Raw genomic sequence first — 27576 nt, forward strand, 5'->3', positions numbered from 1 at the left:
CGACTTCCAGAGAAAAGTCGACCTTGGGGCGGGGTCAGGCAACCGCAGTAACGGCTCACGTTTCCTGGGTCACATGCTGAAGCCATCAGCCAATCCTGAGGTCACGGGGGGTCATCTCTGCCCAATAGGAGATGCATTTAGTCACCAGACGGACCAATTACCAGCCGGCTAGCCTCGGGGTCAGACCAAAGATGTTTTGACTGAAGAACATTGAAGGAGGCACACAGGCCGAGTCTGTACAAAGAAACTACCGACCAACCATTTAAACAACCTGAAGCACAACTCACACTGCCCCCAAGAAAATCATCTGACTTGTTTTAGTCTTTCAAACTTCATCAAGGCATTCCAAACTAAAAAAAATATTTGGAGTTAGTTTTATTTTTTCACTTAGTTCTTTTTACAACACTTTCCATGAGTTCCTATGGGTGGAGCTGTTTTCTTTGTCTAGTCAGCCAAACTATTTGACTTCTACCCCACTTTTCTTCTTCTTTTCTGTTGTTGTTGCATTTTATTGTATTTTCTTGTTAAATATTATTGCTTTGAAGCACTTTAGTTGATTTTAATACATATGCTACACGATGTAAATGCACAGTATGTAATTTCTGCCACTAGTGGTCTCTCAGTGAGAACAATAAGAAAAGACAAATACTTAGTGAATAAGCATGAGATCATGGGAAGTGTTGTCTTTATTGTTAAGCAACCTCCATTGCTGATGACTGGACTCAGACAGAAACCATATTCATGATAGAGCTAATGCATTAAAGTTTTTTTCACATGACGTTTTGCCAAGTTTTCTCACGTCATTTCATATAATGTAGCAGCCACAAGTAAAGTTAGCTAATGTAACAATGACTCGCCGACTTCCTTCCTAACTCTCTGATCTATCTGCTGGTGTTTCCAAAGTTCAAAGTATCTTTATTGTCCCTCACAGGAAAATTGGTTTGCAGCCAGGATTCATACAAAACACACTTATACTGATGGACAACAACAACAATAACAACAGGACATAGTCTACAAAGTCATTCAAAAGCAGGTTTTACAGCGTCCAGGTCAAAAAAAACAAACAAGTAAACAATGTAAGCAATCTGTGCAACCTACACATAGATAAATACTATCTACAAGTTAACATGTAAAAGGCAGCAGGGGCAAAGGAAACATTATGTTGCTTCCCGTGTTTAAGGCACAGGCAGAGACCATTGATAAACCGAGATGTCCCACCTTAGATTCATTTCTTGTATCTGTGTCACGTGGATTTCGCCACTGCCCTGCTCCTTTAGGAGACTAGTGGCAGTCCTGAGTCTATTCATTCCAATGAGAAAAGTGAACGTAAGTATAGATTATGACCGTTTCCTTCACTCCATAGTCACTAAAGTGAATAGTGGACCTATTTTTGACAAGCCTCAAACCTGAAATGGCATTTTTTCTACAAACAAATCAGGAGAAAATTGTTTGAGACATTTCTCTGTTTTGGCAGCATACTCTTGTGACATCATACAAAACTGACTTGATCTGACACTCGGTTGATATCAGACATGAAGCCAGCAGATAAAACCAACATTAAATTTGTTATGTATATAGTATTGTATTGTTCTGAATCTGATTTCATCCATCCACATGATGTTTACTACACTTCCAAAGGAGGTGGAGGTACGTGGGAGAGGCACAACCATGGCCACTTAGGAGACTGGACATGTGTACCATTGGTGCAGCTTGTAGTGGGTTATCTTCAGTTATAGAGTATCTTTGGTAAAGGATTTATGATGCCATTGACGCGACCAAATAAAATGCATTGTTGGAAACATTTGGGATTTTGTAAGTACACAACTCAACAAAAACATAGGTGTAGTTGTAAAAATTTTGATGTGGAAAACTAATGACTGTAGCTGAAACTTGAAACACAAATCTCATCACTTTCTTTAGCACTTTTTATTGTGAGCAGGAAATATTAAAGCTTTCATAAACTTGACACCAACATTAAAGCTGACAATTTATTCATGGTGAGGTTTTTTTTCCCCCCAACTCTATTGATCAGGTTTAAATCCTCGTCTTTATCTTTGAGTCATTAATGTCTTGTACCCAAAAGAATTCACACAGCACCCATTTTTCTTCTCTGTCTTTCTGGGAATGACGTCATCATCACGGTGATGGAGCCATGTTGAGTGGATCAATACCAGACATCACATCACCTCCATCCATTTCCACATGTATGTGTCACACACACACACACACACACACACACAAACACGCGCACACACACACACACACACACACACACACACACACAGAGTTTCTTATTCTTTTCTCTCCTTTTCCTTGTCAACTGAGTTTAGCAGGAAAACGCTCGTTCACTGTCAACAATCTGGTCAGAAATCGCACACTCTTTTTCCAACATTGTGTGTGTGTGTGTGTGTGTGTGTGTGTGTGTGTTAGTAAACTGGGTGTTCTGGATGATTTCACTAATAGTTTCAGCATGGAGGGCTATAAAGAGCAGACTGTTTAATTGTAGCTGGTTTTAACGAGCCTCTGATTATGGCAGCATTCTAACGAGTGTGGGTCGTTAATGTTGACTAATCTACAGTCATTAGTTCAACACTGTCTGGCCTGAGAGTGAACTGCAACTCACAGACTCTATTCACACACACACACACACACACACACACACGCAGACACACACAGGCAAAAGTTTTTACATACGCAAACACGCATTTGAAAAAAAAAGAAAAATGAAATGTAGCCTCTCGAAATCAGAAGAAAAATCACAGCAATATCCTTTAATAAAGAGCAAGTACGTTAGCGTGTGTGTGTGTGTGTGTGTGTGTGTGTCTGGCTGACCTACCTGTGTATATGAACCTTCCTGGTGTGCCTTTGCAGAACTGTTTGGACTTGTAAGACAGAGTGACCTCGACAACCCCGGGGATGTGTCTGGGAGGCGTCTGCACCCGGATGGCGTGCGGCGTGATCAACTAGATGAGGAAGGAAAAGGCGGAACAGGAGTCAGTGCACAAAAACACATCACCTGACTGAGAAAAAATAATGAAGCTCTCTGTATCAGGACAGTGGCGTCTTGTCAACTGTTACAAAATCACAACAATCACTGACACAATTTTTTGTCTTTGACATTTTGAATCTTGATTTGGTGTGACCGGGTTCTGTTGTTTACACCGTGCATTAATAAAGAGTTTCTCTCACTTTAAATCTGACCCCAGATCATGTCCTGACCATCACAGTATTTCATTCAGTATGAGCTTTCTTGCTGGAGCTCCACTCTAAAGTTTATTTTAGTTGGTGGGTTGGAGATGTTGCATTTGCAGTTGTTAATGTGGTGAAAGCATCTCTAACTGAGCTGTATTTACACTTGGATTGGATGCATTTTCTGATCATAATCTGAGGCTGATGTTCGCTGATGTTTAAGTTTTAACTGGGTTTTCCCACATAATAGTTAAAAAAAAAAAAAATAACGGGCTGGCAGCAGATATACCCCTTCTCCCTCATTGATAAATTTGCTCGTGGTATGTCTCACTTTTCTTTTCAATACTCTAGCGTGCATCATAATGGCACGAATTTGCATCAGAGGAAACATCACAGAGATTTGGCCATACATGTTTAAACCTCAGTCAGACCCAGACTCAGATGAGGAGTCTTTGGTCCGCCAATGTCGGCAACTAGCAGACGTTTCAGAATGGTAATTGTAGATGGCGGCTTCTATTTAGTTATACTGTTATTTAGCTTGCAAATATACGTATAGGCATATAGGTATGATTGGAACTTCCAGGATCCGGTTTACATCCAAATACTGCACTACCATTTTGCTGTCAAAGCCTTTACTCTACAGATGCAAATTCTGATAACTGTACTGACAAGTACGCTCTGCACAGGAGATTTCAGGTTTCTTTGCTGGTTCTATGTTGAAGTCTCTTCCCTTCTTGATATGTGTTTCCAATATTAGACAGTGATTGGCTTTCAAATTAGTGACATATCTCATCTAGCCTGCCCGGCATCTGTTTAAATCTCAGATTTGAGGGAAGAGCACTGATACCACTCCCCTCAGTAGAGGAATGTAAAAACACCCCTTTAGTGACGAACTTTGCATTTTAGTGGACATAAGTGGAGAGGAACTTTATGTTCAGCAGTTAAGTAAGTTTTTCTTCACCACTGTTGCACAATGTGCTTGTTAATGGTGGGATGTGATTTGGATTGTTGGGTCTGCAAATTAAAAGAGTATGAGGAGTGTCCTGAGTCAACTTTTAGTTATGATTTGATTATATAAACAAAAAATGACTTGAATTCAGATACAATCTTATTTCCCAGCAAAATGAGTCATTGTATTGAGCTGTATGTGACATACACTAATTTTTACGCATCACATTTTATGGATGGTTTTCAAAAATAGTTTTTACCATTTGGCCCAGGTTTCAAAATGTCTGTAGGTAGGACAGAGAGCTGCAGACAAACAGAACTTGGCGAACATGCAATCGCTTCACTCCGACAAATTTTTCAAACTGTGTCTTCTTGCTTTGGAATCAATAATCAGGTTGAGTGCAAATGAAACATTTAGTTGGCCAAAATCCATTAGAAGCCAGTCTGAGGAACGCCAGGAGAGCTGAGTCAGTTTGAACTGAACTGAACTGAGACTCTGTACACATGTTAGTGTGTGTAAGTGTAGCTCTCAACACTGTAAACAAACCCCTCAGCTCTTAACATACACACCCATCCATGTATGCCAGCATGCACACACACACACACACACACACACACACACACACTGGGTGTTGTTGTTGGAAGAGAGCCATGGTCGCTCGGCACACACGGTGAGTGGAGTCAGAAGACAAATAAACATTCTGTAGAGGAGTTGCGCTGGGGAAAAGTACGACAGTGAGCTCTGTATGTGTGTGTGCGTGAGTGAGTGTGTGTTTTTGTGAACATTAAGCCGATGGCTATCAAAATCTGCTGATTTGATCAGTATTCCACAGAGAAAGAGACACGGGGAGTGTGGGTGAGGAAGGTAGAGAGGGGCGGCGGTCGCTTGTTGGTGGGGACTCATTAGAGAGGCAAACCTCATTTAGACAAACATTAACACACACGCACACAGACATGATCACACACAGTTAAGAGCCCGACCGTGAGGAAAAAGTATGTTTTCATATTGAATTACTTCCAACGGTCCGAGGGCAAAAGCACACAGTCGAGGGGTTGAAACAACATCGAGACAGGATGATGATTGCTGGCAAACTGACCTCGCTCCAAACCAGCATGGTACCGAAGATGACTTGGAGACCATCGAAGAAGTTGTCTCCTATGATGATGACTGTGGCGCCCCCCGTAGTCCAGCCCTCGCTGGGACTGATGGCTTTAATGCAGGGTGCTGCTCCTGGAGGGAGGAGAGGAGGATTAGAGTAGCCAAGAGAGGAAAAAAAGGAGTAAAACAAATATTAAACGTTGTTGGCATTTGAGTGCATCTTTCAACATTCACTCTTGGCATTTTAAATTTTACTCGACAAGGCATGGCTGCAGGGAAAACATTTGTTTCATTTAAAGACCACTCAGTCTCTAAATAAGGAGGGAAATCTGGCTCGGAGCCTTTTCATCCCTGTTGCATCTGCACTTCATATTTCTTCTTGCTACACCCTTGGCTTTTGGCTGTGGTCCAGATCAGCACACCACACTTTTACTCTGAAGACACTGCAGATTCAAAGTCCTTCTCAATTGGTCCTTCAGCAGTGAGCTTTCTCTTTGTAAATTGTTTTAGCGATTGAAAATGAGAGAATAAACAGAGCCGATAAGTGCAAAAGTTTTAGATTAAGTTCTGGGCGTCTTTTCTTTTTATTTTCACACCATCATTTATTCACTTTCTAAGGACATTTTCCGACTCTTTAAGGCGCACTGACATCCTGAAAGATTACACTATCAGAATAACACAATGTATCTCTATTTTTCTGGACCACAAGATGCAGTTGAAAACTCTGAAACTGTGTGGGTGAACCTCAGTTTAGTTCTTTCTAACCAGGCTGTTCCCATGCACTGTCTGTACTAGGGCTGCCCCCTAATAGTCGCCCAAATGTTAGTCGACCAGAAAGGACATTAGTCGGCAAGATTTCAATGGTAGCTTATTTGAAGAAACCCAAATCAAAATAAATCTAAACCCATATGACTGGACAATGTGGGAATTTAATTTGAAAGAACAGACACAGGAAGTGGCCACGCTCAGTCAAGCCGGCCAGTTACCCATGATGGAAAAACAACAGCTGGGAGCAGAATCGCTTGTCGACCGGCGCGGAGAAATGCGTGTCTGATGTGAACGGAGGTGCTCCGGCTCGCGCGAGAATTTCGGTGCGCTGCGCTTCGCAGGCAGTGTGGCCCTGGCTAAGGATGCAGGTTGGGGTGGTGGATGAGTCAAATGAACACAGGACTTTCACCCAGGAGACTCACTGTGATTATCTTCCTAAACCTTACCTACATAACATTTCATGAAGTACATTATGTTAAGTATGTAAAGTGACAAAACCAAATATAATTCTTTTTCTAAACCTAACCTATGTAACTTAATGTTAAGTATGTAATGTAACAACATTAGTAGGACGCTAATTTGTTGTATATGTTGATCTAACATTCGCTGTCCCCAAATTTCAAGAACAAATATGCTCAAAACAAATATGTCTTATGAGCCAGAGAAGAGTCAGAGGTTTACTTAATTTATTTCTTTTAGAGACTTCTTTCAAAATACTGCCTTATTATTCAGAGAAGCTGAGAAAAAAAAATTAAATGTAGTTTAAACAGAACCCGTACTGTTTCCTCGCTGTTTGTTTATCCCAAAGCCAGACTGATGTGAGATTACAGTACTTCATATTTGAAACTAATGATACGACATGGATAAAAACACACACAGACGGCTCAGTATGCATCATATTACTCCAAACAGAATGGATACAGTCAGCTTTATGTCACATCAGCATTGTGTGAGTGTGTGTAAGCTCATATCCAATCCCATATCACAGCAATAAAAGCTCATCTGTCAAAAAACAGCTCTCCTCCAAGTGTGTGTGTGTCAGATTATCAGCATTCATCTGAATTACAACAACATCCTTTAGTCTGGGTGTGTTTATGAAAAAGAATCATAATGATATTAGACCTAGCAACACACACACACACACACACACACACACACACACACATCATCACACCAAGCATTTTGTGTGTGTGTGTGTGCGTAGTGGGTTGGATTAGCCAGATGGAGGGGCAGGAATCACCTGATAGGATTAAACCATCAACCATCTGGTGGCCATGCTGCTTACGCTCACACACATTCACGCACAGACAGACACACGCACACACACGTGTACACACACACTTGTGTGTTACCGTGTTCTAGGTAGGACGGCGTTCCTTCCACGGTGTCGAGCCTGCGGGCCCGACGGCCATGTTTGGAGTTGTTGTGGACGAACATGTTGTCCGAGACTGACAGAACATGTCCCTCCACGCTCACCGTAGTCGATACGACCACCTGGAGAGGAAGCAGGGGACAGGTCGGGATGAGGGGGCCGAGTTTAGTGGGGGATAGACGGGAGGAGGGGAAAGAAAGTGGAAAAGAGGAAGAAGGGGAGGAATGGTGGACAAAGGGGCAGAGGAGTAGAGGAAGAGAGCAAAGAAGGAAAAAAAAAGAGGAATTACAAAGTGTGGGGTTTAGAGATCATTGCGAGGAGGAGTTAAAGCGTGAAACTGTGAAAAGCTCCTTAAATGTAACCCGTTATCACTGCTATTACCATCACGCTCAACACACACTAAGTCTGTGTGTGTGTGTGTGTGTGTGTGTGTGGTGTCTATCCTCCTCTGTTCAATAGTTCCTGATGGGTCCAGCCCTTAATTATCTCCCAGGGAAACAGAGCTGTCTTCTCTGGTTCCACTACAATAGAGCTGCACAATTAGAGGCACAGATACTGTCACACACTCGCTACCGTATGACTCTCGCTCTCCCTCTCTCTGTCCTATCTATCTAACACACACACACACACACACACACACAGAAGCAAAAAACACACATATACATATAACACACACACACACACACACACACACACACACACACACACACACACACGTGCCATAGTAATAAATCTATCAGAATCTTCTGGGAGTCCAGTATCTCCACTCAGACTCAAGTGGTGTCTTCCTGATTGTGTTGTGGCCATGAAGATAAGGAAATAATAAAGTCTGCACAGCCTTAAATCTTATTCACAACCCCACAACATCCTGTCCTTCTTTCCTTCTTTCTTTCTTTCTTTCTTTCTTTCTCTCTCTGTCTGTCTGTCTGTCTGTCTGTCTGTTTCTCTGCATTGTGTGTATATTTATGTTCTGACCAGTCAAGGTCAGGATCTCATGTTTCCTGTAAAGGCGCTGATAGCTTATTTACTTACAGAGAAACACACACACATACATTCCTGTGTTTATGTGTTACAATAACCATAAAGTCATGTGTGTAACTTTGTGTTATGTCCACAGAAAACACAGGGAGAGGAGCTGAGGACAGAGGGAGAGGACATGCAAACACACTCAGAAAAAGGAAGACTTAAAGGATGAGAGTAAAAACAAAAGTGTGGTGGTTTCTACCTGGAACCTCCTCATGTCTCGTGGGTTTCCTGCATTTTTTAGACAGTTCTGGTTGCACTTGAGGAAAAACTTGAGGAAGAATCTGTAGAGACAGAGAGGACAGGCGATATTTGAGGTTAGACCAGAGCGAGGACAGCGTTCCTTCAGGATATGTGAATTCAAGGTCAATCCCCAACATACAGCACACAGACAGACACCCCAAATACAGATAGAGAAATTAATATTTCATACTGTTGGAAAGTCAGAATGAATTTCCTTGTGAAAATTCCTTGTGGATGTGTGGAACATGTATTTTTGTTCTTAAATCCACACCAACTGAGAGCGCTTTGAAACGCCACATAAAGGCGTTGGAAGAACATACGAGAAGGCAAATAAAGCAGCACACTCCAGCAAAACTGGTGGAAATCTGTGACTGTGAGCCAGTTTAAGTTTGAGAAAACCTTAAGTTTGACCTTCAGTTTTATAGTTTTGTGAATCCAAACTTCAGCATACTGCCTTTGTCTTTCCTTAGGTCTTTGTTCAACCTGACCTTCATCCTTTGTGAGTTCTAGATGCACGTGAGGGCTTACTGCAACTGTTCTTTAGAGTTTCACTTAACAATCTTAACGTGCTTGTTAAGATTCACAAACAATCTCAAAACAGCTTTAAACATGTGAAAAGCCCACATGTTCAAATCTTTCCTGTAGGGGTGCTTTCCTAACTCTGACACTGAGCTAAATCATGAAGAAATGGGGATCTGTGTTGACATTGGGTGTTTGAAACAGCACCATATGTCATGAATCTATATTACAGCATAAATCAAACACACAGATGGCCATCAACAGCTAACAAACACATCCAGGTTGTGTTTTGGTGTGAGCCAGCTGGCCAGCCTGGCAGAAGCAACAAGCCACACTCGCAAAATAACACAGACACACACATGTTTGCGTGTAGGTTTGTGTTACATCTGTGTGTTGTCACAGCTCGATAAAAGCAGGGTTGTGTACTCGTCTTGAAACTGTTCTCGAGACCACTTTTTGAAGGTCTCATCTTGGAATCGACTGCATTTTAACTCGGTCTTGTCTCTGTCTCAGAGAAAGAGGAATTTGGATTTTATTTCAAGATCTGTGAAAACCACAAATGAAGGGATATCACTAAATTGCCTGTGCAAAAAAGGAGTATTAAATGAACATGGTTAAGTTGATTTCAGCCTCTTAGTGTTCATATTTGTTTGCACATAGACAACAAAGGAAAATTCCCATAAAATTCACCTCTGCCATGTCATGGTACACTTATACATACACACACATATACAGTATGCATGCAAAGAGATGCATGAACTATTTCTATGGGTGTTTTTATGGGAATCGGAGGTGTGTTATGCAATGTGGGACTCGCACTGGTCTGGTCTTGGTCTTCAGTCACTATCAACCCTGTAAAGTCTTGGTCTTGTCACTCTCTCAATCACACTTTGATCTTGGTCTAGGTGGTCTTGACTACAACACAACACACAGCACGATAAAAGCAACACAACTTCACGTGCCAGGCATTATTTCCTCCATGTATACTGCATTTTGTGCATCTATTTATAAGCGCTTGATTTTATTACTTAGTAGAGTTAGACAGAAACAAACACATCCGAGTGTTCAAGGCAAGGCATAGATAAAGCACCACCTAAAAAATCAAAATCTCTCTGTTGCTACCAAAAAGTAATATTCTAAGTTCCACAGAAATTGCAGAGCTATTATATCGGGTTTCATCACATTGTGTCCACCCTCTGTATTTATTTTCACACAGTTACACTTCAGACTTAAATAATTTCAACTTTTCTGCATCACCTCCTATCCCTCGTGGCAGAGCCTGGAACTCTACCGTTCAAGAGATGACAGCCCTTGTACTGGACCGCCAGAACAAAGCAGAGGTGTGCGCTTGTATGTGTGTGCGTGTGTGCAAACATGTACTCCACATGTGAGTGTATGTGCGTGTGTGACGGTGCAGCACAGCCCAGTGGCAGGTCTGAGTGTAAAACTCTGCGTTAACGAGCTCAGGCTTCGTTAGAACACCGGCGCTTGGATTCTGCATGCCTAATTATGTTGACCCTTCACCCCTGGGTGACAGCCTATCACAGTGGAGGACAGCCACGGTGACCCCTGCTGACCTCCCACTGTCTAGTCCTTCTCACAACACTAGCATAGCGTTAACATGACCACCTCAGCTGACCCTCCGCTGTTACATCTCTGTGTAAAGGAGGCGGCTGGGAGGCTCACACACTCTCCTGCTCATCTGGCTGAAATGTGAAAAGACTAAAGCAGGGGTGGAAGAAGAGTTGAGATGTTTTAGAAAAACTTCATTAATTACATGAACAAGTCCCTGAATCACAGTAATATAAAGTGAAGCACAAAATGTTAGGACTCAATCTGACAAACAGATTCCAGTGTTACATTTAAAGTACAGCATTGTTTTAGCTGGTTCAGGTGGTGCTATATGTCAATATAAAATTCAATATGCTTCTGAAATGTACTGAAGTAGAAGTATAAGGAAGAATAAAATGACAAAACAGATACACAGATCCAATACACAGGATGGGCACCAGTACCAATACCCACATTACTAAGCAAATCAGGTACTGGCCACAGCATTCATTGTCTGTGTCTCAGGCAGCTGACTCTTAAGTGCCACAACAATCCCTGGCTTCACGTTACTCTAAATAAAAATTATTCAAATTTGTTCCACACAGTGTGGTATACAGATTAAATACTGGGAAAAGTGATAGCACAGGTTTTGGATTGATAATTGGTATCTGCAACAGTATCAAAGGAGAAAACAATATCAATATATCCTTAAATTTGTAAAATAACGAAGCTGAATGGATTTCTTACCTTTATAACAAAAAGTGTTTTGAATATTTGAAACCTGCAGTGTTTACGTTAGCTTGAGGGCTTCTTCTGCTTCTCTTTTACTGGCACATTGCTGCTTTTTGCAGCTCACTACTGCCACCAACTGTTAATCCCATCTGCAGTCTGCACAAACTTGTATTTGTTAGAATCATAGAAAGTTGACAGCTTTCCATCTACTGCAGACTGAAGCTTACATCATAAACCCCGCCCACTCCAGGTTGGCAGATGGGACAAGGGCCAAACTAAAAAAAATTCCCAAAGATTGTTTCTGTTCATATAATTTTTCTAACAAGTTTGGTTTTAATTAGTTATTTGGTGCTTTAAAAAGGGTTTGACGTCATGATTGACAGCTTCATTTGCCAGCCGCTGTGCTCGCGATTGGTTGTGTGTGGGTGTATGGGTGGGAACTCTATACTACAGAGATGAGATCGCTACCGCGCAGACTCTGGCTTCACATGATGTCACCAGTACAAGATGGCAGCGCCCATATTTGAGATATTTTGGCTTCATTTTTGTACAGTGAGAGGAAGTAGAGATGCGTTGTCCGTCTTTTTATACAGATACAGTCATCAGTTAGAACACAAGATATTAACAGTACAGGGAACTGTTCATTAAACCTTTCTTCTATGGTGCTAATAGTGGTCAACAACTCCACAGGGTTCCTTTAAGTGTAGTGCTTTGTGTAATGCTTCTCTGCTCTGTGGTCTCTGTTACCCTATTTCTGCAAAGGTGAATAAGAAAGGACCTCGTCTCTAGTTACTGCAACACTGACAAAGATAAGGGTGCCATAAAAAATTACTTAAATCATCACCATGATCTCATCTGACCCATCACTTTAACAATATCAGTTTCCCCCCTCTCAGTGTATTCACAAGCCGAATAATTGTCATCTATCATTGGCTTATTTCGCCGATGATCTGAGTATCGCTCGTTATTTCTTGTATTTCCATCTACTGCTCCACTCCGTCCTTCTATTTCCTGTGAGAGCATTTTCTCTCATTGATTGCCAACAGAACATATTCTACATTTTAATGCAGTATGTGTGCGTTCATCTTCCCTCTTCACTTGACCCCATCTGGCCTAATCAACTCTGCTACAAAAAGGCCCTGCAGCTACACGCACACAGGCACACACACACAGACACCTTGTGTGAATTGATTGGCTGGTCCAGTCACTGGTCGTTAAGAGGCCTCCAATTAAACCGGGCAATTATAAGAGTCTGAATGACTGTGGGGGAGGGGAGCACTCTCCCCCTCTCTTCTCTATCTCGCTCCCTCTCTCCGAGGCCCGATCATGTTCAAGTGATAACAGCGCTGTTGACCTTTGCTATACTGTGAGCACCACACTCAGAGAGCTGACCCCGCTGACACACAAAGAGACTCACACACACACACACACACACACACACCATCTGGCAAGGCAAGGGTAAGAATGATAGTAAGCAGAGGGTAAAAAATAAAGATGTAAAGAAACAATGTAAGAAGAAAGAAGGAACACTAAGTACAAGATTATTAATTCTTTTTAAACTTTTGTCAAGATTATTATTCTTGGTGTTTTGCTTTTATTAGATTGTGACGGTATACATACAAACAAGAAACATGGGAAGAGAAAGAGAAGGTATGACATGCAACAAGAGTCCACGCATTTAACCAGCAGGCCCAAAGACGCACCATGGTTGTCAGTTTACATGGTGACTGCGGAGTCTATCGCAAAACAAGATTGTCAATATTGAATATATTGGATTTTTTGAAAAAATTGGATTACGTTCAATAATGTTATTAAACTTTTATTAAACTTTTAATGCCAAATAATGTTATTAAACTTTTATTAAACTTTTAATGCCAATAATGTTATTACACTTTTTTAAAACTCACTATTTGCATGGCAACTACAGGGAAAGTTCAATAAAAAACCAAACTGTAATTAACTTTTTAGTCCCCTAACCAAATCATCTTTATGTTTCCTCTTCCTTCCCAATAAAAGGTTAGAGATGTGGCTCAGCACCTTGCTGTAGCAAGGTATTTGCAACAGCGCAATCAACTTATTCTAAGATGCTGGTCAGTATGTTTTTTAAATGAAAACCATAAATGGTTTGTATTATGGTCAATGAAATATAATAGCTTAATTAAATATGTAACTTAAAGGCTCTGACACCTTTTCTACTACAGTGTGTTTTTTCCCACCAGTGTCTGAAAATACATGTTACATGATAAATGGTTAATGGACTGCACTTGTACAACGCTTTTCTAGTTGTCTGACTGCTCAAAGTGCATTTACACGGCATGTAACATTCACCCATTCACACACATTTACACGCTGGTGGTTGAGGCTACCATACAAGGTGCCACCTGCTACTCAGTAACCATTCACTTGCATTCACACAAAGATGGAACAGCCATCAGGAGCAATTTGGGGTTCAATATCTTGGCCAAGGATACTTTAACAAGCAGACTGGAGAAGCCGGGATCGAACCAAAGATCTTCCAATCCACAGCCACTCCTGATGCAAAACATGTGTAAATCAGCCACCTGAGCCAGACCCACAAACTGCCAACTTGGTGCATTACAGGACTGTCAGGACTGAGACAAGGACAGAGACAATAAGGACTAGGCACTGTTTTCTAGGCTGCAAAATTAATAACTACAGGGAGCGCTGCTTTGCCACTTTTTGACCCACCTACCGGAACCCATGCTTTTTATAAAATGTAACCAGTAAATAATAATAATTAAAAAAAACAACAATCAGCCCAGCATATGTGAGCTGATATTGATCAGTGATAGTGGCAGATCTTCACGATGGCAGCAGCAAACTTGGTTGCTAAAAAGTGTGCCACTTTGCCCATGTGGCAGCCTACAGTTCATCTGGTAGATAAATCTGAATTGTTACTTTTTAAGCACATAATGAACGCCATTAGCGGCATCTTAAACCTGCACCTCAGTGTTGGTGTAGACCGACAGCCATCAGTGGCATTGTCAATTGGCCCAATCCTATTGTAAGGAACGAGACATTTTTTGGGAACAGGCCTACCTAAGTTCAAAAACACTACAGAGAGGTCTCCAATCACCAGTTAGGGGACAAGTGACTAAAGCAGGGTGGCTGTGGCCCCGCTTTGTGGCCCCGCTTTGTCACCCCTTGGTGGGGCCACTGGTCCTGTATCATCACCTTATGAAGCTCTGGTGAAAATTTAGTCAGGAGACTTGCCATGCTCTGTTATTCATCTCTCATACATTGTGCCATTCACCCCTTGCACCCACGCTCACTCACTATTTCTAGTTGTCATTATCCGTGGCTGTCAATTGAGTCATCAGTAGTTCTGCAGCTGATTCACAGTTAACCAACTGCACAGTGACACACCTTCTCTGTTTGCCGATCATCTTACTGCTTCTTATTTTAAATATGGTTCATTTTCTGCCTGTAGTTCTTTCATGCTGCAGTCATGTGCACCCTCCACCTCCCCGTCGCTGCCTAATCTTCACAGATTCATCAGCCTCATGCACCTCATCAGCCATTAGCCTCAGAGCTGCATCCACCACCACCACCAGTGTCTGGACTCAATGGGGGGATTTATGTTACTGCCGCTCAGATGACCCTCAATCACAAAGAAATCTCCCTCTGGTGTCCAAGTGCCAAAGACTTCTATTAAATCCTAATCAGCTCAAATCATCTGTTAATCTGTTCACACACACTCTGTGTTAAACTTCATTCACCTGTCTCTCCTGATTGATATGAGGTTGATAACGTGTTAGCAAACATTGTCTACCTACAAATCCAGCAGACACAGAGCAACATTAGCACTGATTTGGGGTTGTGTTTCTGACCACCTGATGAATATCCAAATATTCACTCTCTGTCTGTCTCGGTTTTTGACTCTCGCCCCTTAGGTTTTACATGTAGTTGATTAACTTCACCTGCTAGTTTGTACCTTCCTGCTGCAGTAAAGCTGTGACACCACTCATTACAATGCAAGTTTTTCTCTTCTTTTAAAAGATGATGATGGAGTCAACCATTGCGTCATTTTTGTAGCTACTGTTGTTACTGTTAGCCATGATAATGTAATCAGCCATACTATGATGCTAGTCTTATTTAGCCTGCAATCCACAGTAATGTAACAAACCATGGCTGGATGCTGTTTTTTTGGCCTGTTAGCCATAGTGTAGCCTAGTAGTGAACGGCACGGTTACATCCATTATTCAGAGGCTGAGATGGCAATTATGGCTCAGAGCACAACTGACATTAATATTTAATATATAGGGCTAACACAGACCTGAAGAGAGAGACAGGAAGTGACAGAGCGAGGGGATGGAGAGGGCGTTGGGCTGTAGAGCTAGAGAAACACAGCGCAGGAGAGGAGGGGGATACGGAGAGTGTGTAAGGGAAGAAACAAATGGAGGAGAGAATGATGAGGATTGTGGGAGTTTGTTTTGACCACCCTCCTGTCATTTAAACAGTTACAATGACAACAGGGCAAGGGTGACATCCGGGGGAATTCCAGCTTTGTGTATGTTTGTGTGTGTGTGTGTGTGTGTGTCTGTATTTGTGTGTGTAAAGAGTGAGAGTGTCTAAGACTGAATGTCTGTGTCCGTTTTATTCCCTAAAGACTCGCTATTCTACTGAGCCAAGAATAACGATGCCGCCTTGGAAGAGAAAAAACAAAATATCACACACACATGCACACATACACACAAACACTCACACACAGCATTCTGGTGAGTTGTTGCTGACAGGTGGAGAAATTGCAGTCAGTTAGTGCAGACAAACTGAACAACAGATCAGTGCTTTTGCTGCTCCTGCCTCCTCTGTCTCTTCTCTGTCTCCCTGCTTCCTTTAGATGTCTTATTTCACCTGCCTGCCAAGTTTCTTGGCAGAGCTTTCTGACAGAATGATGATATTCACTATCTTCCTCTTCCTGCATGTGTGTTAAACAACTTGCTAATGCGTGTGTGTACCTATCGTAACTGCCAGTAACTGATCAGTTACTGGCTGCACGCTTTACAAAATAACACCAGTCTGCACGACGAGGAAGCCTGTTTGCAAACAACGTGTGAATATGATTCAAGACATATTTGAATATCATTGAAAATACTGTAAGTAACTCTGGAGAAGAGCTGCATTCAAATATAATGATTTATATCATAGCCTATACACATGGATAGATTACTGAACAGGTCTACAGGCACAGGGCCCAAAGCGTCAGGAACCCTCCTGGCCTTCACCTGCAAAATGTCACTCAAATTAACACGTACCAACTAGGAAGCCTTAGGAAAATGACAAAAAAGGACACAAAAAGACTGCAAAGAGACACAAAACAACTACAGAGAAACACAGAAAGACAACAAAAAGATGCAAAGGAACTGCAAAGGCACGCAAACTAACTACAAAAAGGAGCAAAACAACTGATAAAAATTACCAAAAAAGACACTAAGTGACAAAAAAAGATACAAAATAAACTTGAAGAGACACAAAAATACTTCAAAGAGACACAAAATTACCACAAAGAGACGCACAAAAAAAACAGAGAGAGAGACACAAACAAACTAAAAATACAATAAACTACCTCAACTACAAACAAACACAATACAACTACAACACTGTTTCAGTCAAACTCATTTTTATCTCTACTCTGTCATTTCATATAGCCAATCTAGCTAATATTTGAGAGTTTCCCTCTCTGTCTGTTGATCTGTCAGAGATCAACTTCCTGTTTCCTGTTTACACTGAGTGCTTGTTATTGTTTAATGTGATGACATCAGATAGCATTGCTGGGCCCCGTGCCTGCTATCTGAGAAGTCATGCAGTGGAAAAAACAAGGATATGAAATACTATTACGCCCTCTATTCGGCTGTTATCGCAATAATAATGTGATAGTGTATTGCTTCCTGTGGAGGAAATGCTTGTTTTTTTCCCTTTGCCTTTGTAGTTTCTTGTTCAAGAGCACTTCAGCAGAGATAATGCTTGCTGATGCTCATGCTGAACTACAGTACAGGGACAGTCCCAGTAATCAACAGTCCTGCCTTTAAACAAGAAGAAGTCGGGTTTGTTGTGGTTTGTGTAACCAAATGAAGAGTTGCAGGCCAGAGGTGTGTCTAAAACTAATTTATAAGCTGACAAGGTGTTTTTAAAAGGATCAGGGAGATTAAAATGACAGAAAGTAGCACAGAGATGAGAAGGAATCTGATGAGGAAGATGAATTCATTTTACTTGGAAAGATAACTGGAAATACACTTTAGTCTTGGTTCAATAATATGTGAGTTTCACCAAGTCTTGCATAACATGGAAACTTCAGTGCCACAGCCAAACTGAGATCTGATAATCTGTATAAACGCTCCATTGTATGATGTATAAACTTTAATTAATTGTCTTTCAAGCACATAGGGCTGCAACTGATGATTATTTTCATTACCGATTTATCTGCTGATTTTTTTCCTGGTTAATTAATGAATTGTTTGGTTAATTAAATGTCAGAAAAGAGTAAACACACATATTCCCAGAGCTGAAGATAACACCTTCGAATTACTTGTTTTGTCTGAACAACAGTCCAAAACGTAGAGAAAAGCAGTAAATCCTCACATTTGAGAAGCAGGAAACAGCAAATGTTTGGCATTTTTGCTTGAAAAATGACTCATAAATCAATTATTAATACCAATAATGTCAGTTGACCAACTATTTCAGCTCTTAAAACACACAGTTTATCAAACTAACAGCCATAGGACAACAAAACCTCACAATAAATGTTATGTAACAAACTGAGATGAATGAAAAAGGAGTGATGTGTTTCCAGACTGACCATCAGTTTTCTTTTATGCTTGAGATGCACCAGAACTTTTGCTGTAAGAAGTAACTTCAGCGGCTGAAAACATGCTGCCATTTGCAAAAAAAAAAAGAAAAAAGAAAGACCTGGGAAGGCGTCCACATGCACACACTCAGAGCCATGCATGAGCAATGCTGAAAGTAACTGAAGCGTGAGAAGAGCGGGGAAGAGGAGAGGAGAGAATAAGAAACGTAGACACATAGGAGAAAGTGCGAGTAAAAGGGGGGCGAGTGGTCGGGAGCGAAATGGAGTGCAAAAAGAAAGAAAAAAGGCAGCATTGGAGGGAAGGAGGGAGGGAGGGAGGGAGGACGGGAGGGAGGAAATGCATGGGAGAGGGAAAGAGAGTTATGCGAGGGAACAAGACTTAAGAGAATTGAGCAGAGCCGAGCGAAGCGGAGTTATTTTACATAATGATGGTTGATATGCACAGAGGTAATTGATAGCTGAGCTGCAGCCCAAAAAACACCCAGCTAGCTGTCAATCACCGCTCATCTCCCAGGAGATATGCTAATGGTGATGATGATGAGGGCTTAGCTTCATATTGCTATCATTACTATTAATGCTGTCATTGTTGTCATCTCTGCATATTTAAATGACAGAGGAGGCCAGGGTGGTGATAGCCAGTCTGTGTGATGTCTATGAGGGGCCTTGTACCGTCTGCCAGGGCTGAGATAAAGTGAGTGTTAATAACCTGCACAGTCTACTTGTTCAGCACGGGTATGGACCTGTACAAGTGTCATTACATCATTGCTACATGTAACGGTGACACTGATGTCATCAGTTTGTGACATGGCAGCTCAGTGTCGCTCAGAGTGACACACAGTCATTATCTATGGACCACAAGCAGCATGTGTACAGGGTGAGGGATCATCAGTACATTTATAGACAAAGATATGGTCTGATGAGTTCACATGATTATTAATTTGTCTATTTAATGCCAACATTCTGATGTACAGGAACTGAAATTGGAAAGAAATAATGATAACAACCACTTTCCTGCTAAGAATAATAACTACCTATTACAACTGAGGCCTTTTTTTGTAGTTTTGGCCAACAGAGAAAGAAGCATGGACAATCAGGCAATCAGACACAAGCTAGTTTATCTACACCACTGTATTTGGAGGTAACATTACCCATAAACTGTGTACACAACTACAGCAATTACTGCTTTCTTGGTCAAATTTAGAATTCAGTCCATACATCCAGCTAACCTGGGTTTGTTTAAAACCTGTTTCATAGTCTGGCTGTGTGTTTCTTGACTCATCAGATTTCTTTTTGGTGATGTTGCTGCGTTCTCAGATTTCAGCAGATAACTCTGTGAGTATTATCTTCAGTGCAGTTCATATCACCCGTTATATCACCGATTAATGGCAGAAACTATGAAAATAAGCCCCAAATTTTAGTAAGAGGGAATTTTTATGTGTTATAGTTAACATATACTATGCAGGATTTTCCTGAAGAATTATGTATAAACTAATACAGAAGTAATCCCTCTCAGTCATCAGCTATGACCCACCAGAAACAACACATTCACAACCTCGTCACATATCAACGTTTGGTCATGGACTTTCCATGTCCACATATGACGTGAAAGGTACCCTGGGTGTGTTGGTTGTTGACGTTCTGCCTGTTACATGCATTGTCTTCTTTTAAAACACACTTCTGTTTTCTGTTTTCATAGGAGATATACCATTTACACACAGTCTCTTTCAAAATAAAGGCACTACATCAGTACAACACTGCAAATTGACCTTTTTTTCTTCAACAACTAACACACGTTTGGCTTTATAATCTTACAGGAGATGAACGCTGCTCTCCCGGGTGAAACTCTGTGTTTGTTGGACCCATCCACCACCCCTCCCACCTGCCCTACTCGGACTTTCAACGGCTTAACTTTTGTCCTTTTCCTGCCGCGTTTCCCTCTGACGCTGCAAGTCACTGCCCAAGCACTGGATTTGGATGACTTCAGAGTGGACAGGGTTGCTAGAAGTGTGAGGCAGAGTGTTAATCTGCAGAGACTCTGCCCTCTGACAGTGTTTTCTTTTCTGTGTTCAGAACATTTATGGGCACTCAGGTGAGGTCAGGACTTAAAAAAAAAAGGTAGTGACCAGGTGCCAGACTGTGAGCAGCAGGCATTCAAGAGACAGCACTGACAGGCTAATGGAAAAATCTGCAAAATGTCAACTTAGTGATGTTGTACATGTATAATAAACCCACAGATTCACTGTCAGGTTTACTTGTATGCAGATGAATTGGCCTTTAATGTAAAGAATTTTGCTAAATACTTAAACAATAGTGAAGCTGCTGACCAGGAGTCACATCAGACACAATGGCCCTTAATAAGATGTCAACACTGTGATGCCTCTCTACAGTTTGGGGCCATGATAACATTAAATTATAACATGATCACCTTCAAGACAAATACTGTCAGAGGTCTTACTCATCGCAGGGGGAGAACAGTGAGGAGATGAGGGCAGAGATGAGGGGCTAGACAGACTGCGAAGGAAGGAGGAGGTTACTGTGGTGTATATTTTAAAGGCTGAAGGCAAACTGTTGAATTATAGATGAGAGAGATTGATTTGGGAGGAGGGCGAAGAAAAAAGGAGAGAAGAGGTGGAAGGAGGGACAGAGGAGAGGGGGGGAGGCAGGGAGGAGGGGGGAGTGAGTGAAGGGTGAGCAGCTAAAGGATCGCTCGCTCTAGGCCAAACATGTACACACACACACACACACACACACACACACACACACACACAGAGCTTACCTCAAATCGATCTAAAGCTCAGGCTCGCTCTCCTTTTTACTTCTCTCTGTTGCTCTCACACAGACACACACACGCACACACACACACACACACACTTTATCACCACTACCAAACACACGCACGCATCCACACACACACCCATTACTCCAAGTGCCCTCACAAACACAGACGCACTCACACAATCTTGGTGATTACATGGTAACAAGACAACAGTGACCTGCAGTGCAGCAGGCAGATAAACTAAACTAGTAGGGTTTTCCATGTGTGTGTGTGTGTGTGTGTGTGTGTGTGTGTTCCTTTGTCATTGGTGTTACAAATAATTCATGTTGGGTGGGGGAAATGAAAAGGAAGAGAGGAGAGGACGGGAGTGATGAAGGAAGTGATATTGACAGGAACCTCTTCCTTTTCTCTCCTCCTGTCTCCTCCTCTCTCCATCAGTCACTCACTCAAACTCTCTCTCTCTCACACACACACACACACACACACACAGGATCACTGCCTGTGAGATCACCTACATCACACATCCATATGCACTTGCCCACACACACACACAGACACGCATACACAGGATCGCTGCCTGAGAAATCACCAACATCACACACTCACATGCACTTTCTCTGTCTCTGTCTCTGTCTCTCTCTCTGTCTCTCTCTCTCTCTCTCACACACACACACACACACAAGCTGCAAAGGGAATTTCTCAGGTGTAATGATGCTGATTGAGAGAAGCATTTATCAGTCCCTCCAGAATTTCGTGGGTTCTTTTTGGGATTGTTGCAGCCTCAAATGCCAAACTTGAGCTGCATGTTGCAATGTTTTTAGCTGTTCTTTTGCAATGACATTTGGGGGGGGGGGGGGGGGGGGGGCAAGTAAAAATTGCAAAAATAGTTGCGATACTGTCTCAGATTCAGAGTCTATTATTATAAGCATTCAGTGTTTGGGGGGAAAGGATGGGAAGCAGCACTGACAAACAATCTCCATGAATCGCTCTCCTTTTGCTCTCTCTGCACAATTAGCAAAAATTACCACAGCAGCAGCGGCTAACATCCAACAGTAAGCTGTTTAACAGTCCCAACAATCTCACACTGATACCGAAATGACTATGTCGTTAAACATGTTAATAAATGTTGGGTAGCATTAACCACGTGATGCTAGCAGTTACGCCTGTCACTGTGTTTGTGCAGCAGAAGAAACAGAGAGCAGGGCAAGGAGGGACCAAGCAGATCAATATGCTGTGTGCAGCTCTACAATGGAGTAAGATTTTACCTATTTTAAATGTGTGCTAAAGTTGTGGTTATTGGACAAAATTTGCATGGTCGCACGGATTTCACAGGGATTGGCTTAATTTGCGCTAATTGTTGAGATTGCAACACCTTGAAGGGACCGATTTATAAGGCTCTTCTCCATTCAGAGATATGATGTGTGTTAGATTTACTTGCTCCTCTCTTGCCATATCTGACTCTTTCTTTCTGCATGCTGTTTCTACTCCCTTCAGCTAGTATTATCAAGTACAAGTATTATCAAGTTGTCGTTGTGCCGTAAAACCTCTTGGGGTTCAAGCACTGACTGGAGAGCAGTGTTCACATGTTGTCCCCTACCAGCTGTCAGTGGTGGTTTCTTTTAACCATGACCACGATCTTTAACTGAGTAGTTGTGGTTGCATGGACTAAGCATTAGGGATCAGACAACAAAACATTCTCATGCCCATCTCGGCTTGGTCAGTGGCCCTAAACATCAAACTATGACACTCTAGGGACCCCTCTAGCGTCGGTTTTGGATGACCTGGGACAGCGGGTCAATTTACTCTCATTACATGCATTTTGTCTTTTCAAAATAAACTTCCCTTTTCACAGAAAAAGTACAGTTTCCAGTCGGTAAATGCATGCAGTCTCTTTTTAAAATAAACTTAGAATGTAGGCTAAAAATCATTTTTAGGTTTACATCCTTAGGTTTAGGCAACAAAAACCTGTGGTTAATTTAAGAAAAAAAATCATGGTTTGTCTTAAAATAAGTGCAATTGTTATAAACGTAATGTAACGTCACATGACATACATTACTAGTGGAGTATGCTACATATACTAACACACTACATTATATTAAAACAACTTGGGAAACGGACAGCGGTCTCCTGGAAAAAGTCTGGAGTTTGACCCATCTACCTCCCCTTCTGTCCATCCTATATAGACTTTCGCCACCTGCTGTGTCTCATACTGCCACTAAAGGGTGCCTCTGTGTGTGACACAACTGACCAAGCATCAGTATTTGACAAGTTGGGAATGAAACCAGAAAATAGTCATATAAATCCATTCTTGTGACAGTCAAATGGGTCATTTCAGAAGGCAGTAATAAATGACCCCCTTGGTCATTGACATATGAGGGCTTGTGGGTGTGTACTATCTATTCATTTACAAAGTGAATAATGCAGAAAAACAGCATAAAAGAAAAACATGCAAACAAAACACACTGTTTCAGAGGTACTGCAAATTAAAGATATTGTATTCAAGCATGTATCTGAGTGTCAGTGTGTGTATCTCTCTGCAGTTGCATCCATTTGTGTGCATGTGTGCATTACGCTTAGGGACTATGTGTGTACTCCATAGAGGGGTGATGCCTTATTTAGTCACAACATCCTTGTGTAATGAAATATTTAGAAAAACACACTCCTTCTTCTGCTCTGGTCCGATCTGGACACCGACTGTTCACTCAGGTTGCCCCTTTAACTCTAACTGCTAAAAATGGTTTGCATCGGGTTTCTTTTTTTATTCTGCCCCTGAGTCTCCTCAGACAGAGATGCAGAGAGTGAAACAGATTGGTATGCTGGACATCCAAGACGCTACCCAGTAGTCCTCATGCAATACTGAAACAGCGAAGCGATGATTGATCTAATTTTCTTTCAGTCATCCCCAACAGAGGCATGATACAATGGATTTTTGCCGTTTTTTTCTTTCCACAAAAACCCATAACTGAAAACTAATGAAAGGAAGAAAAAGACGGATATATCAAGTGGTTTGAAAGGTCTCACTCTTAAAGGTCTACTTTTGGAGGACAGCAACCTTAAGGTTTATTTGTGACCTTAACAGGAAGAGGAAAGCAGTGAGAGCACAGAAAGAAACAGGGGGAGAAAAAAAGAGAAGGCGAGGGAGATGTACGGGGCAGGCTGGAGGATTTAACTCCCGCTACGTTTGTCAAACAAATTAAACGCTGTCCAGGTTCCTCACCTGTGCACGTACACACACACAAACACACACATACACTGCCCGCGTGGCACGCATATGGCTCACCCGGTCCAAATAAGGAAATATGCATTCATTACCATAACTAATGTACGAACCACTCCATTTAATATGCTAATTCACTGAAATATTACTGAGCGCCGTCTGTTGCAAATGAATAAATTTGAATTGCAATTAGAATAATCCTTTATAATTAATGAAAACTGTCAATTTTGGTTCAGAAGTAATTTGATTAACGGGTTGATGGGGCACCAATTAAGTGGAGGATGAGGAGGAGGAGAGAGGAGGAGGAAGAGAAGAAAGATGACAAGCTCTTCAGATAATCTCTTCCTTTTCATGTGTAATGAGAGATTAGGCTGAAATGATGTAATGTCCCTTTAAAGACACAGAGTGTAAAACAAACAGCACACTTCTCTTACCTTTGTGGATATCACAGCAGGATGAACAGGAAGAAGCATGAAAAAGAGGAGACAGAGAGTGTGGGTGATTAGATAGTGAACTCACAATATTACTTCTGATAAATGTGCAATTAATAACACAGACTTCCAGCATTAAACAACACTGCTGAGACACCTTCTTCCTGATTTTTAAAAAGCATCATTTTGTGTATGTACTCTCAGCTAGCAGTGTTGTTTCTGCAGCAGGTCCAGTAATGGTGTCATTGGCTTTCTAATTCACAAGCACCTCCTACCACTAATTAACCACATCCATGTTGCTGTTATTAGCTAATTACAAGACTGGACACATGCCCGGCTAATTAAAGCTATTAAATTTGTGTGTGTATATGTGTGTGTGTGTGTGTGTGGGAGAGGGTGTATATTAAGGCATTTCAGGAGTTAATGTTTTAATGACACAATATAACCTGCATTGCAACAGACCATGTGATGCACCCCCCACTCTTCTGGTACAAAAACACCACCGCTCCCTCTATTCCCAAATCAATAGCCAAGGTCATTATGTGCAGCTGAATCATATGTTTCACTAAAGTTGCTGCGTGTTAATAATATTTCAACAGAGTTGCAGGAAAAAGCTTCTAATTTAGCTCGTTTAGTCAACACTGTCATCCATCATGGTGAAAACACAAAAGACCCCCCTGACTCTCACTGTTTTCCCTTTTTTGCTCCTCTCTCCTCACCGTCGCTGTTTCCTCATCTCATTTTCTCTCCTCCAAACTACCTCCTCCCCTCCTTACTCATTTTCTCTCACCCTGTCCTCCTCTCCTCCTTTGCTCTTCTCCTCTCACTCCTCCAGCACACCTATCACATTTCTTTCCTCTCCTCTCCTCTCATTAGAAGAGCAGCTTTTTCTTCATTTGTGCTCTCTAATCCTCTCTTTATACGCCTGAATATTCATGGACTTGTTTTGTTTTGAATATTCAAGAACCAATTAACATGCTGTTTATGAATAATTAATGCTTATTATTTTCTCCCTTTTAAATTTTTAATAATTAAAATCTATAAATCTGAAAACAAAATGGCTCATTTTTCCCCCCCACCACCAACTTTCAATTCAAGAGTATGTGATAGTGTGTGTGTGTGTGTGTGTGTGTGTGTGTGTGTGTGTGTGTGATGCTGACAGACTATTTAACAACAGCTCAGGAACTCTCTCTTTCATCTGCCAACAGTCTATCGTCCTGCCACCCAACAAAAGTGTGTGTGTGTGTGTGTGTGTGTGTGTGTGTGTGTGTGTGTGTTCACACTCATGAATAAATGAACTTGTTAAAGAGAGATGAAGGGGAGGAAGGAGACAGGTTCTGCTGTCCTGTTCAAAACTACCTGATCTGGCACTCCGCTTAGCATACAGACATACACACATATACATGCACACACACACACACACACACACACATGCCAACATGCTCACATACATACCAGTGAATACTGAATCAGTGGGCTGTGTCACTAACACTATAGAGAAATTAAGTTGACAATAAGGTGAGTATTTAAAAACAGAGTGAAAGGAAGGAGGAAAAGGATGAGAGAAATGAAGAAAATATGTGTGTGTGTGTGTGTGTGTGTGTGTGTGTGAAAGAGAGAGAGAGAGAGAGAGAGAGAGAGAGAGAGAGAGAGAGAGAGTGAGAGAGAGAGAGAGAAAGAAATGCTACCTTGTCCCCCTTTAGTCTTATGAATACAGCTGTCTTCACGACAGGCATCATTCCTTTTAATCAGTGTCGCTGCTGTGATCAAAGAAATACTACCTCCACAGAAAGTGACAGCAAGAGACGGAGTACAATGGGAGACTCCTCACTGTGTGTGTGTGTGTGTGTGTGAGAGAGAGAGATAGAGAGAGAGAGACAGCAGCATTGACTAGTACCTGAACGACAGCAAAGCCATCATGTCTACATGCTGTCACATAAGTGAGGTCTTACAATACAATCAGACTTACACCTCATTCCTTCTCTCTTTCTTACACACACACAAACACACGCTTAGCGCTGACAACTGTCAAGCACTCACCTCCCAACTGGGGTGTAGGTAATTAACCAGACAAAACAACTCACAACACCTCACAGATCAAGAACACAGGAGAAGAAGTACAAGGAAGACACACGACAAAAACACCAAAAAAAAAGAAGAAGAAGAAGAAGAAGAGAAACAAGAAGAAAAGAGACGCTCTGACTACAAAACAAGCCAGAACTCCTAAACAAGGAGCTCCACTCAGGAAGAGTACAGACGACTGGATAATGATGAAAATAGAAACAAATCTGCACTCCTCCACTTATCTCTCCTCTCCTCGCTTTGTGTTAATTCGCCTTTACATCTAAAGTAACAGACAAGTTTTCACAGGAAGTGCTACATCATCACTTGCAAGTCATATTGATTCTAATTTTAAAATGTGACTCTGATTATCTCACACTGCTAATATGATTGGCAGCTCTCGTTCAGATTTAGATTTATAACAGATCATTGTCAGTGTTTTACTGCACGCAGAGGAGAGACACAGTGTCTCTTGGTTGAAGAAGTGGAAAATGAAAAAGAAAATAGAGAGATCACTCCCTACATATTTATCTTAAGACTAAAGAGAAGACTTTTGATTGTTTCCCACCCATCTGTGGCGGGAAACAAAGGTGTTTTCATACTAATCTTGAGACATGTAGCAGTGGTGATTGCTGGTGTGAATTGGAAGCTGCAAGTCTTTTATCTTCGTGGCGGATTGAGTTGTTCACACTAATTACAACTATCAACAAGGCTTAAATTAATTGACAAAATACATTGTAACTTCCGTCTATTGCAACACAAACATGCATCTTCTGATCTGACGCACCTATTGGCAGAACATTAATTAAGACTGTCACAAA

General features: G+C 41.6%; 1 protein-coding gene across 4 annotated transcripts in view; it reads right to left on the reverse strand.

The window, feature by feature from the left end:
• LOC117270712 (transcription factor COE1) overlaps window positions 1–27576 on the reverse strand; it is a 111351-nt gene that overhangs the window by 29190 nt on the left and 54585 nt on the right. For all 4 annotated transcript variants that reach the window (XM_033648484.2, XM_033648474.2, XM_078172530.1 and 1 more), the window contains exons 7-10: window positions 8602–8683; window positions 7357–7498; window positions 5235–5368; window positions 2837–2963 (exon numbers count right to left, since the gene is read on the reverse strand). In XM_033648484.2, the coding sequence (XP_033504375.1) occupies window positions 2837–2963; window positions 5235–5368; window positions 7357–7498; window positions 8602–8683 (485 nt within the window). The remainder of the gene's footprint in view (window positions 1–2836; window positions 2964–5234; window positions 5369–7356; window positions 7499–8601; window positions 8684–27576) is intronic.

This window comes from Epinephelus lanceolatus, chromosome 11, assembly GCF_041903045.1.
Source record: "Epinephelus lanceolatus isolate andai-2023 chromosome 11, ASM4190304v1, whole genome shotgun sequence".
In the NCBI taxonomy this organism is placed as follows: Eukaryota; Metazoa; Chordata; class Actinopteri; order Perciformes; family Serranidae; genus Epinephelus; species Epinephelus lanceolatus.